The sequence below is a fragment of the Haemaphysalis longicornis genome, unplaced genomic scaffold, assembly GCF_048455015.1.
Source record: "Haemaphysalis longicornis isolate Haplotype H1 unplaced genomic scaffold, Haemaphysalis longicornis Haplotype H1 scaffold_9, whole genome shotgun sequence".
Classification (NCBI taxonomy): domain Eukaryota; kingdom Metazoa; phylum Arthropoda; class Arachnida; order Ixodida; family Ixodidae; genus Haemaphysalis; species Haemaphysalis longicornis.
The window spans coordinates 25,560,298-25,575,814 of NW_027526460.1; the positions used below are offsets into that span (position 1 = coordinate 25,560,298).

At 47.5% G+C, this 15,517-nt stretch overlaps 1 protein-coding gene across 2 annotated transcripts in view; it reads right to left on the reverse strand.

Annotated features, from left to right (window-relative positions):
* The window catches only part of LOC144152825 (beta-1,4-galactosyltransferase 2-like), a 106,847-nt gene that overhangs the window by 17,810 nt on the left and 73,520 nt on the right, over positions 1-15,517 (reverse strand). For both annotated transcript variants that reach the window (XR_013319231.1, XM_077684306.1), the window contains exon 2: positions 4,832-5,115. Coding sequence is in view for 1 of the 2 variants with exons in the window: in XM_077684306.1 (XP_077540432.1) it covers positions 4,832-5,115 (284 nt within the window). In the remaining variant the exon portion in view is untranslated. The remainder of the gene's footprint in view (positions 1-4,831; positions 5,116-15,517) is intronic.

Below are 15,517 nucleotides of genomic sequence, written 5' to 3' on the forward strand. Positions count from 1 at the left end.
GGTAATTTATAATCAGATTAAGTCCGAAAATTCATCCAAACTATTCGTGTCACGTTCAAAATACTCGCGTTAAGGCACTCCTCCTACCGCGCGGAGACCCGCCGCGGTGGCTCAGTGGCTATGGCGTTGTGGAGTTTGATTCCCGGCCGCGGCGGCCGCTCTACTGGTGGAGGCGACAAGCGAAAACCCCCGTGCGTTCGATATTCGGGCACACGGTGAAGATCCTCAGGTGGTCAAAATTAATCCGGAGCCCTCCACTACGGCGCGCCTCATCGCCTGTGTAGCACCGGCACGTTCAACCCCACAATCAATCAATCAATCAATCAATCAATCAATCAATCAATCAATCAATCAATCAATCAATCAATCAATCAATCAATCAATCAATCGATCAATCAATCAATCAATCAATCAATCAATCAATCAACCGCTACGCGGACGAGCAGCCGGTATAGTGACGAGATGCAGGGGTGACCCGTTGTCGCTCTCAAGTTGTACCCGGGTATAGGAAGGCGTTTGTAAATTCAAGGGTGAAGACAAAGACAGCACTTGAGATAGAAAAACTCCAGAAAGTCATCCCAAAATTTGAATTGAAATTAAAGGACCTCTGTGGCAAAGCCATACCGTGCCAAGTGGATTGGTCACAATTAATTTAAATTTCTCAGTTCTCTTTTTCTTGCCGCCGCGGAAGCGAAGCGAGCAACCTAACAACTGGTTAGCAGCTGTAGAATGCTTCAGCCACCAACCTCCCTCTGCGAATAGCAGTAGCAAATACGAAGACCTTCACGAAGCAAAATCATCGCAAGCGAGGTCAGTCCTGACTTTTCTCTCATAAGATGTTGCTCAAAGTGGGTTTGTGTGCTGTGATAAAAGGGGCCATCAAAACACACAAAAAAATACATTAATCTCTGTTTTTATGTACTTCTTCTAGTATGATAGCTCACGCAGCATCGAAGTGATTTCTGCGCGTCAGGTTGCTCCGAAACGTTGCATTCTATTTTACACGATGCCCACCGTAGTAGTGGTTTCCAATGAGAAACGCCATTTACGCATTCCTTCTCATGTTTAGCGGTTTCCTTATTAATATATTTGGTAGTTAAACTGGTAAATTTTTAGGAGAAATTCACGATATATATCCCCAACTCCATATTGGCATCTGTACCAATTTTACAGTCCACCAGTTAAAGGCTTGTTAGGCAAGATAGTGTCGGCCAATCACTGTATCCCATCATTCATTGCCGCAGCCCAGGATGGTGCGTACCAATATCTGGGAGGTAGCTGAGTTACAGTTATAATAGGTATTGATTGGTTGATTGTAAGGTTTAATGCGCCGACGCCACGCAGGTGATAAGGCGCACCGTAGTGGAGGGCCTCGGATTAATTTTGACCACCCGGGGATCTTCAACGTGCCCAGAAATCTCGTACCCACGGGCGTTTTTCTTTCCGCCTCCATCATAAAAGCGGCCGCCGCGGCCGGAAATCGAACCCGCGTCCTCGTGCTAAGCAGAGTTAGAATAGGTAGAGTTAACTAAAAGAAGAAATATAGTTTCTTCTTGTTTAAGGGCTTCGTTAAACTACCCTATGCGCGAAGAGGAGGTCCCGAATGCAAGGAGACTGTCCGATAAAATAGCTGGGTGCTATCTTATTGGGTCATGCTCTGTAGTTACTTTCTTTTCAATGGAACAATTATGAACACGTCTCTCGTATCAATCTACAGATAGAACTTACCACCAACCATCATGACGGCATCGGCGGGCCCATGTTCTTTTGAAATCGCGTTGCACTTGTTCGCGCCATGAACGCTATGAGAATAGCTCTTAAATTTCCCCCTCCATTAACATTTCCTTCATATTTTCGTCTCATTTTCGCTGGTTTTCGGCAAGCCCATACCCTCCCCTTGTTAATTTGTTCACCACAGGGGAAAATACCTTCTGTGAGAGCTTACAGTGCTGTGTCAGTTTTTATTCGCATCCACGCTCCGTGTGCCTTGCCCTCGGCCAGTACTGCTTACTAAAGAATAATTTGAAATGCGCCATAAGAAAGCCCACCAGAAATTACTCTGTGCGTATTTAAACAGTGACACCTTCTTCTGCCGCACGTAAACGTAATCTCCATTCGCGACGAGACTTCGCGGCATTCAAGGTTGCGCGCAACGTTGGTTTCCGCCCTGCGTCAGCGCCATGCACAATATCAGGCAGCGCCCCTCGCGAGCCGCTAACTCGGCGCGCCAGCTTGCACTCAGGATATTACTCGCCGGCCTGTCACCCGTTTCCCGCTGTGCGGCGCCTGTGTTTACCACATGCGGGCGAAGGGCAGAGCCGCGTTCATTTCTTCCCTGACGCGGCCGGTTTTGCAAACAGTCGAGACACTAGGTCCATAAATTCGCAAAGGTTGGCTCCGTGGGAAACGTAGACACAGAGGAGCAGGTTCGCTACTTTTTACCTGCTGTGTCGACGGTCGTGTGTGCGTAAATACCATTGTTCAACGCATTGCCACAAGTTCTGTACATAAGCTGCAACTTTGCATACGTCTTCGTCGCCCCTTTGTTCTAATAAATACGCCGCCTTTGAATGCAGAATGAGCGACTTTGATGGATTACAGTTTTTTTAAGGAAAGGCTTCCATTAGGTTTCTGCAAACATAGCCCGTCAAACTACAAGTCTAAATTACGTATTCAAGCGAAAGCTCTCTTAGTGGAACTGATGGTGTTCTGTCAAAAAGATAATACATTTCCCCATAGACCGGTTGGTAGACCGAAAAGCTTTGATAAGATCTCTGGACGCACCACGCATGCGTGAAACCGGGCTTCCATTGTGCCAAAACGGTTCTAGATACGACAATACCCGCATCCATAATGAAGAAAGAGTACAATAGTCCACCATTATTTCAGAAACCACGTAACGGCATGTATTTAGATCGTTCGCAGATGCGTTTACTTAGCGCTCAAGAAATCGTCGCATGTTTTCGTTCTTCGTGTGCGATTTGGGTCATTGAAGGTTTGACCATCGATTGGACGCACTTTCAGCTTTCACGCTTCTCTCACCTTTCCTTAGAAGGGTTAGTATATTTTATTTAACGCTTTTTGTGATTTTCAGGAGCGCGGGAGAACTGCGATTTTCTCAAGTTTAATTTTCGTCACCTACATGCCTTACTGTACACCCATGTGGCACGTTTGTGTCCTGTCTATAATGTCCTTTACAGAAGCAATCTAATTTACGCTGTGAATGCTACACGGAGAGCAGCACGTGCGCTTGCACGCTTGCATTCGCGGGAACATTTTGCACCAAACACCGCTTGACTATTGTTACGAAATGAGGCAGAGGGAGAATTTGCGGTGTGTAAAAGGTTCCCTGTAACACTGCCTATAAATTTTCTCCCTTTTTCATTCTTACTTGGACACGCGTAGAAAGCTGCAGTTATTGCCAGCACAGAGTGGCACTGCGTGATTTGTCTGTCCCTGCAGAGGCCTTTCCTGGTTTCTGATTTGCATTTATGGCGAATTTTTTAACAGCGCAGCTGTTTAGAAAATCGTGATTTTGCGTGTCTGCAGTTAAAAATATCAAGAGACTTCTAAATGCGTGCACGGGAGCGCGAGCCTCGCGGCGACCACTCGGCAGTTAACAAAACCAAAGAAATGCCGAGCGCGTGTGTGTGCGTGCCTTGCAGCGACCACCCAGCGTCCTCAGCGCACGTTTTCAAGCCAGCCATACCCACTTAGAGAAATTGGGCAAAATTGACCACAAGAAAAAAACTCCAGCGTTCGCCGTAATCGTGGCAACAATTGCTGGGAACGAGAAAAACACGTCATAGCGTGCGCCCCTCCAAGGTGATGTCAAATAATTATCACTTCCAAAAAAAAATGAAGGAAGCTTACACTTCTAGCAACAATGATAGAGAAAAGGTCGTTTCTGCAGCGAAGAAGACGCAAATCGGCTGCAATCGTGGACTTATGCCTTCGTGGCGGTGGCGGAAGTTGCGTGCGGCTTCGCTACCCTCAAGTCTTACGCGTTAGTGTAAGCTTCCTTCAATTTTTTAGAGTGCCTATCGAATTCGTTTATTGCTGCAACTGAAAGGACACCGGCCAATAAATGCGACACGACTGGAGTAACGGCAGTCAGGTCCGCAAATACACAGATTCAAGAACAAAGAATTTTTTTGAACAAGTTTTTAAGTTCCCCGATCGGCGTACAGCAGCAGTACTTGTAATCGGTACCTCGTGGCTACCTAATTTAAGTACTGGACACAGAAGTTGACTACGTTTTAAAGGCATATCAAACTTTCAAAAAAGTTGATAAGAAAACTGTTGAACATGATCTTGAGGTATTTAAATGCGCACTTGGGCCTACCCGGCCATTAGTCCACTTAACCCTGTAACCTTCCTTTACAAGGGTTAAGCACCTAGTGATAAAAAAAACTGCTTTGCTTAGTCTGCGTTAGCTCGCATGGGGCATAATTCTAAATAAAATAACTGTAACCGTGCACTCATACATCCCAGACGAAACTTCTTTCAAGTTTGTTTTTTTCAAAATCTGAAATACTCGGTTTCTAATGGGGCACCCGATTTTTCAATGAGCTTCGGCCTGGAATATTTGCACATCCCCGTTTATATCATCATCATGACAAACAATGAAATTCTCCAAACAAGCGCAACTGTCAAGCATCTGGCACCCCACTTTCGTGCTATTGAATATAAAGTCATCATCAACTACTGTTACCTTAAGCCTGCCACAAGACACACTTGGCACTCCTGTGTAGAAAACTGCCTACGCTACGTTCAGAATGGCAGTATCGGAGTGCATCTGGAGTACCGATGCATCGCGTGTGCTACTTACTTGTTCGACGACGTAGATGCGGTAGGAAAGCAGCTGCCTTCTAAGGATGGGATGTAGATGCCTAAGTAGAAGGAGCAGGTGCAGCCGTCGATCTCGGTAGGGAACCACCAGCGCCACACGGTGGCGCGCTGCGCACTCCGTGGGACTCCACAACGCGCCCACCGTCGGAGGGGCGCCTTCGCTCCCGGACACTGCTTTGCTGTCTGTCTGTGCTTCATTCGTTGGGGACCTTCTCGTCTGTCGTCGTCGTGGCCTCAGATTCAGGTCCACTTGTACGCGACCAACTGCAAGAGAGGCGAAAAAACAAGGCACACAAGATTTATTGAGCCATGAAGACAAAATACAAGTTTGGTTTATCAAAAAGACTTCTTTGCCCCGATAACAAGAATGCCGCTTTTACTGCCAACTTCAAAGAAATAATGGAGATATCAACGAAAAGCTATCTACTTCTACCAGCCAACTTTTTCGTCGTGGCGTGCGCCACAAGAAACTCCCAACTAGGCTAAATCGAAACTACTGGCCCTGCCAGGGATCGAACGTTGGCCCGAAGTGAAGCGGAGCGAGAGCCCATCGTCTCAGCGACTAAGCTACGCCCAAACTTGGAGACGGGGGAGACAGACGCTGGTTTAGATATGGCGTCTGCAGGGGAGAGGTCGCTTTGTGGAGGCGACGCCTGAAGAGTGAGGGGGAGGCGGGGAGAGAGATGACGTAGTAATTCCGTGTGCCCCCCTCCTTCTCACCCTTCGAAAGACGCTCCTCTCCGTTTTCTTTCTGTCGACGCACGGTCGGGCAAGAGCGGCAGCATCCGCCGCTCTAGCCCGGCCGTGGCCAACGCTGCTGCGTTCGGGACCCCGCCCCCGCGAATTCCAGGTAACGGCTGGCAGAATCTCTGGTTTTACTCATTGTAGAGCCACGTGTGTGAATTCAAGTGGCGTCTGTTGTCGGTGTCGTTTGCAGCTTTGCTTTCCAACCACCTTCACAGCCTGGATTGGAGACAATTCATAGAGAATCAGTGGCAACGCCGATTTCTCTATGACATGACATAATTTTGCTTGTACGATGGAAAACCGCTGACCAAAGCCACCGCTAAGAAACATGACTGGATGATTGTAGTGGGACTCTCGTTCCGTTCGATCATATCAATTGAATGCTAACGTTCAGTGAACACAACTCTGTATGTAGTGCTGGCCCATTTTAAGTCATTCGTGCCCATATTACGTCACGGTAGAGCAAACGTTCAAAGTTTCGCGATGTTTCTTGCGTGTTTTCGGGTAAAGAAATGTATTTCGTGAATGCAGTAGAGCCGTGTGAGCTACCGAAGGCACGTTCTTACGAATTCAACAAAGTTGTATTTTGTCTTCATGGCCCCTTTAAAGCGATCTCCAAACTTTTATTTTGACGTCACGTGGGTGATTTTTGCCAGTGTCATAGTAAAATAAGATTCGTAACGGTGGCGTACGAACTAATCTATCGAGCATTCAGATATAACATTAGGCAAGCCCAGAATGTTTCTTGGTTGTTTTGGCATCAAGAAAAAATGTCTGCGGCATAACTCAGCTAACCATTGATATGCAAGGCCAAAGCTGCTTTTAGCCTGGCTAAATCTTGCTTTTATTTGGTTAACATTTGATTTAGCTGTAATTATTATAGTTAGGTATACACACATCGTTCAGCTTGGTATGACTGCTGTGTCTTGGTCGGTGGCTAAACATGACTGTAATTAGACAGGTCGTTCGCTTTCTGGTCCGCGGCCGTTTGGGGATGTCGCAGAGTCGTCGAAAACCTGCGTTTGCTTGCGGTTGTGGTCCCGCTTTCGGCGTTTTGCCAGTCGAACGGCTCGCTCTTCCGCAGTCTTTGACGCTAACTTCGCGCGCTTGACATTCCGAACCCTCTCCAGTGAAGCAGCTCGCCGAGCGGTATCCGCGGAGTGGTCCTACGCCGCCTGCAGACGACGGCTCAAAGCCTCCCGTGCCCGCGATGCGCTCAGAGATGACAGACCGAGCTCGCTCTCCTCCATGGCCAAGCTGGCACTGACTAGCAAGCGCAGCGCATCTCCTAGCCAGGCGCGCGGCGAGTCACGGGGTCAGGCCGCGACCCGACTGCGGTTAGCGCACGCGCCAAGCCGGCGGCGTTGCGGAGATCGGCGCGGCGAGTATCGTGATGCGTCGAGAAGGCTTCGGCGCAGCTGTGGCCAAGTGAAGGCCAGATTACTGGCGACGGCGAAACTCAGCTCGACTAAGTGGACGAAGACTGTAAATGGACGAAGACTGTAGAAGGAAGGCAGGAAAGTTAACCTGGCTGGAGCCTAGTTTGCTTTCCTGCACCTGGAAAAAGGGAAAGAGGCAAAAAAAAGTACAGAATGAAGAAAAGTTGGAGCAGACAGGTATTCCCAGCGCTGAAGCACTAAACGTTCAAGTTCAGTAATTGCCACCGGAGTCTTTCAGTCTAAAGTCTGCTGTTTAAGTTCGTCGCCCGTAGAAAGCGTAAGAGTTCATTAGTCGCCTTCTGAGCGGATGACAAAGAAGGCCAGTGACACAGAACCTCCTTCTCCAAAAATGGCCGCCGAGAGTCCAGGTTCTTCAGTGCTGACGACAACTTATTTCTTTCAGGCGAGTAGCGTGCGCACTCGCATAAAACGTGGTGTATCGTCTCCGGTGTGCCGCATGTTTCGCACTCCTCACTTGCAAACCCTTCCTGTTAAGTATGAGTAAGCATTTGTGAATTTTACTCCGAGCCAGAGACGGCAAAGAAGAGTTGCGTCAGACCGTGGAAGGCTTAGTGGAAGAGGACGTTGCAGGTGCGGATCAAGGGCACCAGTACGCGCGCATGTGAATTCTTCTGTAGACTGTTTTTCCCCGGGGCAAGGTTAGTAAAGCTTTGCCTTAAAAAATAAACGTGGTGTTCATGGTATATAATATGCAACCCCGTTCATCCCAATTCAAGCAAGTATGTCTTTTTCCCGAATTTATATTGTGTTAACTTTAATATTTTGGATAAAGAAGTTCCTGTCGTAGAATGGGCGAATTTTGAAACGTGACCACCGAAATGAGCAAGCCAACAAGCCAAGGAAGTGGGTGAAGAAACTAAATCTGTAACCCCAGCTCAGAGGACGATTCTATTTATTCTTGGTTCATCCCCAGCATGGATACCTTCCGTGAACATATGTTTGTGTTGTTTTAGCCGGTGTTTATTTACTTAGATCAGATCAACCACCAGCGTCCAGCAGTGCATCAGCCTGGCCATTTTTAGCCAATCTTTGACATGAATAGGCGTCGTGTAGGGATATGTTGGTGTGAGTCTGAATCCACAACAGCATTTTTCTTTTGAGTTGCTGTTTTCTGTGGCGGCGGTATCTACTACTCATGTTGGTTTTTTCCGCCTCCTAAAGCTAATATCAGGCTCAAAACTCCAGCCTGTTGTGGCTGTGGGCAAGCGTGCGTGCATACGTATGTGTGTGCATCGGGTGGGCGTGTGAGTACGGCGTGTTTGTGCATGTTTTTTCGTCGTTATTGCCTCCTTTCATTCTGTTATTTCCTTCTTTATTTTTTCGTATGTTTTTTTTGTCCTCTTTTAACAAGAAACCCTTAAAATTGGCGGAGGCTTTTCGCTTCGGCGGCCAGCTAGTTCCTGTGGGTAGCTTTCTTGCACTGGGATCACGTTTGCGGCAGTGCACGCTTTACAGGGATAAAACAAGGAAATCTCGGTCGTTTTAGGGGCGAAGCACCTTAGGACCTCGCTTTGTCCGGGGCTTGGCGTACGTGTACAGTGTTGCGCATGCACGAGGAGCATTGGACTGGATTGAATTAGATTGTATTGGATTGGATTGGATTGGATTGGATCGGATTGGATCGAATTAGAATCTTATATACTGTACACACGCGTTGTCACTCATTTACATGCGCGAGTGGGCGATGCCACCGTTGATTTACGTTAAGAACGATCCCCTGTGCTTCGCCCACTCGTCATGATTCACTTCGTGGAGATGCGGGAATTTTGTTTAAATTCCGAGGGTTTGCTCTGCAGCATAAAACGGCGAGACGAGTGAGGCTAAATGTACGAAAACAGGTAGTTGTCACTGAGGAAATCTAAAAGGCTTCGGTGATACGGTCCAAAGAGTCAGCGTCTGTAGTCCGGTTAACGCCTTGTGTTAGCGTTATGGATACCCTCCGATGATGATGCAAACGTGTCTTGCTGAAAGGCGCTTTTATGCACACTCTAAGCACCCCATAATCAATTCTGGCCCTTTCTGATCCATATTTTGCATCTTACGAGATCTTCGGGCAAGCAATGATTGGCAGTGGCACGTAGCACATAGCCACATAGCTGTATTGACCACGGGATGCGAAAGCAATAAATGGCCTGTCTAGTTAACAATCGGCGTCCGTGCCTGTAGCAGCAAAACGGCTCCTATAACTCCGATTCGCTGCGACGCTTTCCGTAGCGTGGTCTGCGCAGTAGCTCTGCGCCCAGAGCTCTGCCTGGCAGTACGTACCTTGCAGCAACAGAGACTGAAGCATCTACATAGTTGACAGCGGCAACCTCGCTGACCGTCCACGCCAATACGGTGCAGATACACCACAGAAAAACACGAAAACATTACTCGAGGAGCAAAACTCGATGCATCGCTCACCGGCATTCAATTGGATAACAGTGTTTTCACGCTCACAACTCGTAAGAAGCGCTTAGGCGTCATCGCAATTTTTATGCAGAGTGCCGTTGATACAAAGGGTTATTTCTGTCATGAGCATGCCCGCAATGACATTCGTGCATAAGCGTCTCGGCTGGGTGGTGCAAACAGCGTGGCTTCTTTCCGGCGTGCTGGTCTGTTACGTGCTGGCGGCTTTGTGACGGTTCTCTAAAGTATTTGCTACGGCCGGGTAAAAAATTTGCGAGGAAAAAAAATCCTGGCGTTAAATTGGACTCACTAAGGCAACTCACGGGCTCCACATGTCAACACAAGGTCAACGCAATGGCAACGCAACAAGCCCCCCCCCCCCCCCCCCCCCCCCCCCCCCGCCTTCCAATGTGCACTATGCAGCCTTCCATTGTGTACAACCCTGAAGCAACTCCCGCACTGCGTGGACAAATAAAACAGTCTCTCTTTACTGTGGCCAGTTGTTCTTCCAGTTATCAATACAAATGTGCTAGGTAACCATTCCAACCTACGACGACAACACAGGGCGTCATCCTGACACATTTTTAGCATTCGACTTGTCCACATGTAGCACTCGACTTGTCCAAATTCTAAAAAAGATGTTCCGTGCAGCATGCGAAACAAAATTGACCGCGTATCTGCTCCTTTCGTTGCAAATGTCGACAAAAGACGATTGTCTTTGTCAACATTTGCAAGTAAATGCCCCCCTTTGCTTTTCCGCTCACCTGTCATGCTGGTCCTCGTCCGTCGCGCTCCTCCCAAGGTAAACACGCTAAAGGTTTGCACAAGTCAACTTGCATTTACCGCGTTCCACTGCTCCAGGCCGCGTGCCTCGATGCCAGCGCTGCCGTGCGGCGGAGACGCGCGTGAATTGAGTCGCCTTAATACAACGTTTATAGAACCACGTTGCCCTTCTCCACGTGCGTTCCAAGCGGAATGTGGAACCTATCTAGTGGAACCTTCGTTGCTGTTGCCGTTGTATTTCTTAAATGCTGCCATGAGCTATTCGCCGCGAGCTCGACATGTAGGTGGCGACAGCGTCGCGCTGCTAGTGTGGATGCTCCGCTGAGCGGCCCGTAAGAATGCACACTGTGGGCGCGCTTCGTGCTTTTTTCTCGCCGAATGTGCGCACGACAGGTGCAAACAAGAGTGGTATGCTGTAGTTCGGTTACTCAACGTTCAATGTATAGCATGGAAGCGGCAGTCAGTTTTCATTATTACGCCAAAAAACGCGACGACTCATCGGGAATCTCAGAATGGCCGTAATTGTGACAATGAACTTGTACGCTGTGGCTCTGTGCAAGCTCCATCTTTCCAGACTATGGCTTTGAGCGTTCAATAAAAGCATAAATAGAAACAAATTAGGAAGCCTCGATCTCTGAAATTCAGTTTACAACGGCAATCTCAGTCGCTTTCACTGGTAGCATGACGCATTCTTGCATTTGTGGGATGCTCTGAAATGGTAACACTACTTACTGCCCCGAAATTCCTTCTAAGAGCTTGCGATATTTTTTGTGTATTCAAAAGGCAACATAAAATTACTGAATTTTGATCAGCGCAGAGATATAAATGTAACCGCTCTAACGGGTCTTTTAAATGAAATTTTAGCGACTCTGAAGGAAGGTTTCATGAATATAACGGTTTCGGATCACTTATTTACGGCTTTCGTCGCAAGTGAACTTGCGAATTGAATTGTCAACGCACGCATTACAATCAACATCTCATGTTTAGCTAGGTTTTCGCAAAGTGATAAGCAGGCTTACAGTGTGCAAACCAAGCTTACTGGGACCTCACAGTGAGCACAAATTTTCTGTGACGGCTGCTCTGTTGACGATTTGCATTCCTTTTAAAATCTAACAGGTGCCTGCAACAGCGAGATGTGTTTGCATTCTTGCGTATAAGGTCGCTTATGAACCCTAAAGATGGCAATAAATGAAGTTGCGCTGTTGCAAATGTAGTAAAATATTTCCTTTTTATTTCTCGTTGCAAATCAGCGTAACGGGTTCCCGGTAACTACTTTGTTTTGTAAACTGAATATCGCCTTTGTCTTGGCATTTAATTCTTGAGGATTGGTTAAAAAATGAAATTCTGTGCATTTAGTTTTTTTTCGGGAAGAGGAGGGGGGGGGGGGGGGGTTGGTCTTGCCAACGTTGCAAGAGCAGCGAGAAGAGAACGCATGTAACGCGCGCGAAAAGCCAAACTACGGTTATCAGTATTATTTACAATCGAAACTACACTAGGCGTAGTGTTCTGTAGCGGTGAAAAAGCAGTACACGCATTTTCCAAAATGATTAACCCCCCTTTGGTCCGAGATTGTCCAGGAATTGTGGGACGCCTTTTTCAAAATTGTATTGAAAGCAAGCATTGTGGGAAAAAAAAAAGAAAACAGCGAGTCATGGCACACACCCCACACACATGTGGGCAACAACGTGCATTATATATAACGCGTTTTCTTCTCTTTCTTTAAGCTTAGGTCCACCTTAAGAGGTTAAGACGTGACCAAATTAGGCATTTGGTTATGCTGAGTGAGACACGTTTCTGGACAAGGTGATTCATGTCGGATTTAAAAATGATATATATGAAAATGTCACACAAAATGCCACATGACTGACGCAAACTCACAACTGCTTAATTTTACCGAAACATTCCCCCTAAATACTCTTGCGCATCCATAGAAACGTATTTTAAATAATGCGTAAAATTAGCAACTCGATACAGTTGAATAAATGTTTATTCCTCCTCCTGAGTATAACCAACGACTGTCCAAAAATGGTATTTATTTTAGAAAAAGGTACAGGAAGGACACGATCACACAGACGCTTGCGGATGTAAAATACGTGTCAGGTAATGTATGGGCGATAGCGCACGGGTCGTGTGCAGTGTAAATGTTTTTGTTTGTTTCTTCTCTCTATAAGGACACAGCGCAATTTTACAAGGGTGTGGAATTTGCACGCGTATGCACAGGTCTTGTCGCTTCTTACCCGTTTCGCGTACTAAACTTTTATCCTTTAAATAATCGCCACGCCCCCTTCGAAAAGCACCCTTCGACGTTCCCGAAACGGCAGACGACTGCACTCAACAATACGAAAAGTGCAATTTGTGGAAGCAATGTTTATAACACGTTTCACACTCAAGCGGTGACCACAGCGAAGATGTTTCGTGGAACTATAAACCAGCTCATTAACCCGCAACGGCCGCTGATTCTTGCGTTTCTAGAGGAAACGAGCACGCAGAGGTTACTATGTCATTGCTTACTGCCAAACGAGCACACATATTGGTTGTTTTGTCGTGTGCAGCACGCGTCTTGCGCCGCACGCAACGTGAAAAAGCAGACGACGCGAGAGCGCCATCCACACTAGGAGCGGTTCGTCCCGCCGCCGCCAGGGGCCGACTGTGTTCGCGCTCGGGGCGAATAGGAGTGCTGGCAACAGCAGGCGACGATTTTCTGCAATTGATGTAGTATTTCATTTGCTATCGCAAAAACCAAGCATTCATGAATTTTTAAATGAAGTAAAACTGCAAATAACACTTATGTATTGATTTTCCGCCTCGACAGACAGACAGACGGACGGACGGACAGACAGACAGACAGACAGACAGACAGACAGACAGACAGACAGACAGACAGACAGACAGACAGACAGACCAAAATTTCTGGGTTTAAGTAGCTCAAGAAAGACTATCATCTTTAAAAAACACCGGGACACCAGCAGTCACGTCCCAGTTGTAAGCTGACCACTGTAAAACGTTCCACCCATCGATACTCTCTGACGTCGGCAGTGCGGAGCACTGATTTCTTTTTCTGTCTTTTTCCCCGCGTTGCCTGCTTAGAGTTCAAATCGAATTTTTTCCTCGAGTGCGCAGCCAGCATTTTAATCTGCCCGCTGTGATTGCGCCACAAGGAGGGGGGCCAAATCGACCCACAACTGGTTTCGCAGCGAACGCGCGTTCCAGCGGCAGAAAGAGGCCGCGTTTCGGCAGTCTGGCGCTTTGTTGCTAGGAGCTACGGCTAAAATATAGCAACCGCCGCCTCGGGCTCCCCGCCTCCTTTGTGACTGCGGTTGCCCGAAAACCTACGGCATTCACGGCGGGCTCCTTTGTCGGTCTAACTGTTGAGAAAGCAGGCTGTTGGGAAATATATTCGGCTGCAACGTCTCCTTTCCCTGCCTGTTTGAGGCAAACATGAATTCATCAGTTCACCTAATAAACGCGAAGGGGCAGAATGGACAGTGACGTAAGCGCGACGTTTAACTCCTCGTTTATTCCTAAAGGCCAGGGCGTGCACTACTATCTGCGTGTACTAGCCGCGGTCGCTCAGTGGTTATGGTGTTGTTATTTTTCCTCAGGCACTTACTTATGCACACGCTCACTACTCGTCCTCACCAGTCTCACTCACTCGCACAGGCGGATCATCAACGCAGGCGATGAGGCGCGCCGTAGTGGAGGGCTCCGGATTAATATTGACTTCCTGTAGATAATTAACGTGCGCCGAAAGCTCGTACACACGGGTGTTTTTGCTTTTCGCCTCCATCAGAAAAGCGGCCGTCTCGGCTGGGAATCGAACCCGCGACCACGTGCTCAGCAGCGCAACGCCTTCGCTACTGAGCCACAGTGGCGGGTAAAGTACAAATAAATTCTTTCAACGACCTCAGTGGGAAGAAGTACAGCGGAGGACATGAGAACCGAAACCTGTGCCAAAAAAGATTCCAGTTAACACTCGGGCATTACAGGCAGACCTCGTCATTACACACTCGACCATAGGTGATTGTGCTGAAAATACATACTTTAATACGGTGTTTAAAGTGCATTCGTGTCTCCTTAAGTTTTATTAAATGTAGTTTTAAGCGTCTTCGTTGAACTGAGGAAGAGCAGCTTATTTTCTTCCCAAAATCCTGCGACCCAACCATGACCTTTCTTTCTTTGTGAACAGGAATACCCCGCCGTTAGTTTCTCAGAAGTGATTACTAATGCATTACAAATAACACTGACAGTTGTCACTTCGAGCCTGAAATCCATTCCGCATAATGTTCCTCTTTTCGAGAACGCTGAAAATAGCGTATTTTTTGTCCGTTTGTCAGCGAAGAAACAAAAGGCCACCCCATATTCATCTAATAAGCGCGCGCCACCTGAAATGGCTTTCGGTTTGGTCAAGCCAGTGGACACTTCACACATTACTTGGCTGGTTTGAGCGACACTCACCGGGGCAGGAAAGGTAGCGGGCTCGTCTTCTTTTTTTTATTTTACTCACTTGCACAAGCCACATGGGTAACAAACATACAAACGCATGTCGGAAGCAAGCGCAGACGGTATCTGTTCTTTCTATTTTGTTTCCTCTTGGAACTGCAGTGTTTTAACGTAGCATTTTAACGGAAACCTCTCCGCCGTTCCCGGTGCCCGAAGCTTCGTAAAAGCGTTTTTTTTCTTTTTTTAAGTAACGTAGCTCATGCAGGTGTCCTTTGTTTTGTTGTCTTTGAATCCCTTATCACTTTTTTTCTTTTTTTTTTTCTCTCTATGCCGAGCGTAGTACAATGTCAAACTCTGCCCTGTATTGCGTTTTGCTGCCCTGCCAACTGTAAAAGTGGTGGGAGCTCCGTCAAACGATTTTCGCTTTCACTCCCCCCTCCTCCATCACTTGTTCTGATGTAAATAAAGACTACTACTATTATTATTATTATCTGTTTTGGTTCATCATAACATTTCACTCTGCGCCGACGACACGGGGGAACGTGGATTGGAGTGCCCGCATTTTTTTCTGTGCCAGTGAGCGAAGGAAGACCTTGCTGCTTATTGAGGGCCGTGACATCTAACAGTGGTCCCTCCAGAGGGCCGAAGACGCCGCCAAGAGCCAAGACGTCCTGGCCGTCGTCCGAGAAACCCCTGGCCAACAACTCATTTTTTTCTGGACTCAAAAAAGTAATTTCCTCCCCGTGCAGAGAAAGCTGTAATGCTAGCTTCACTTTAAGAGCCCCAGGCGCCACGGGAGCGGCCCCAGGGTGGCCCCGGAGCGACACTCGTAGCAGCATGGAGAGCTT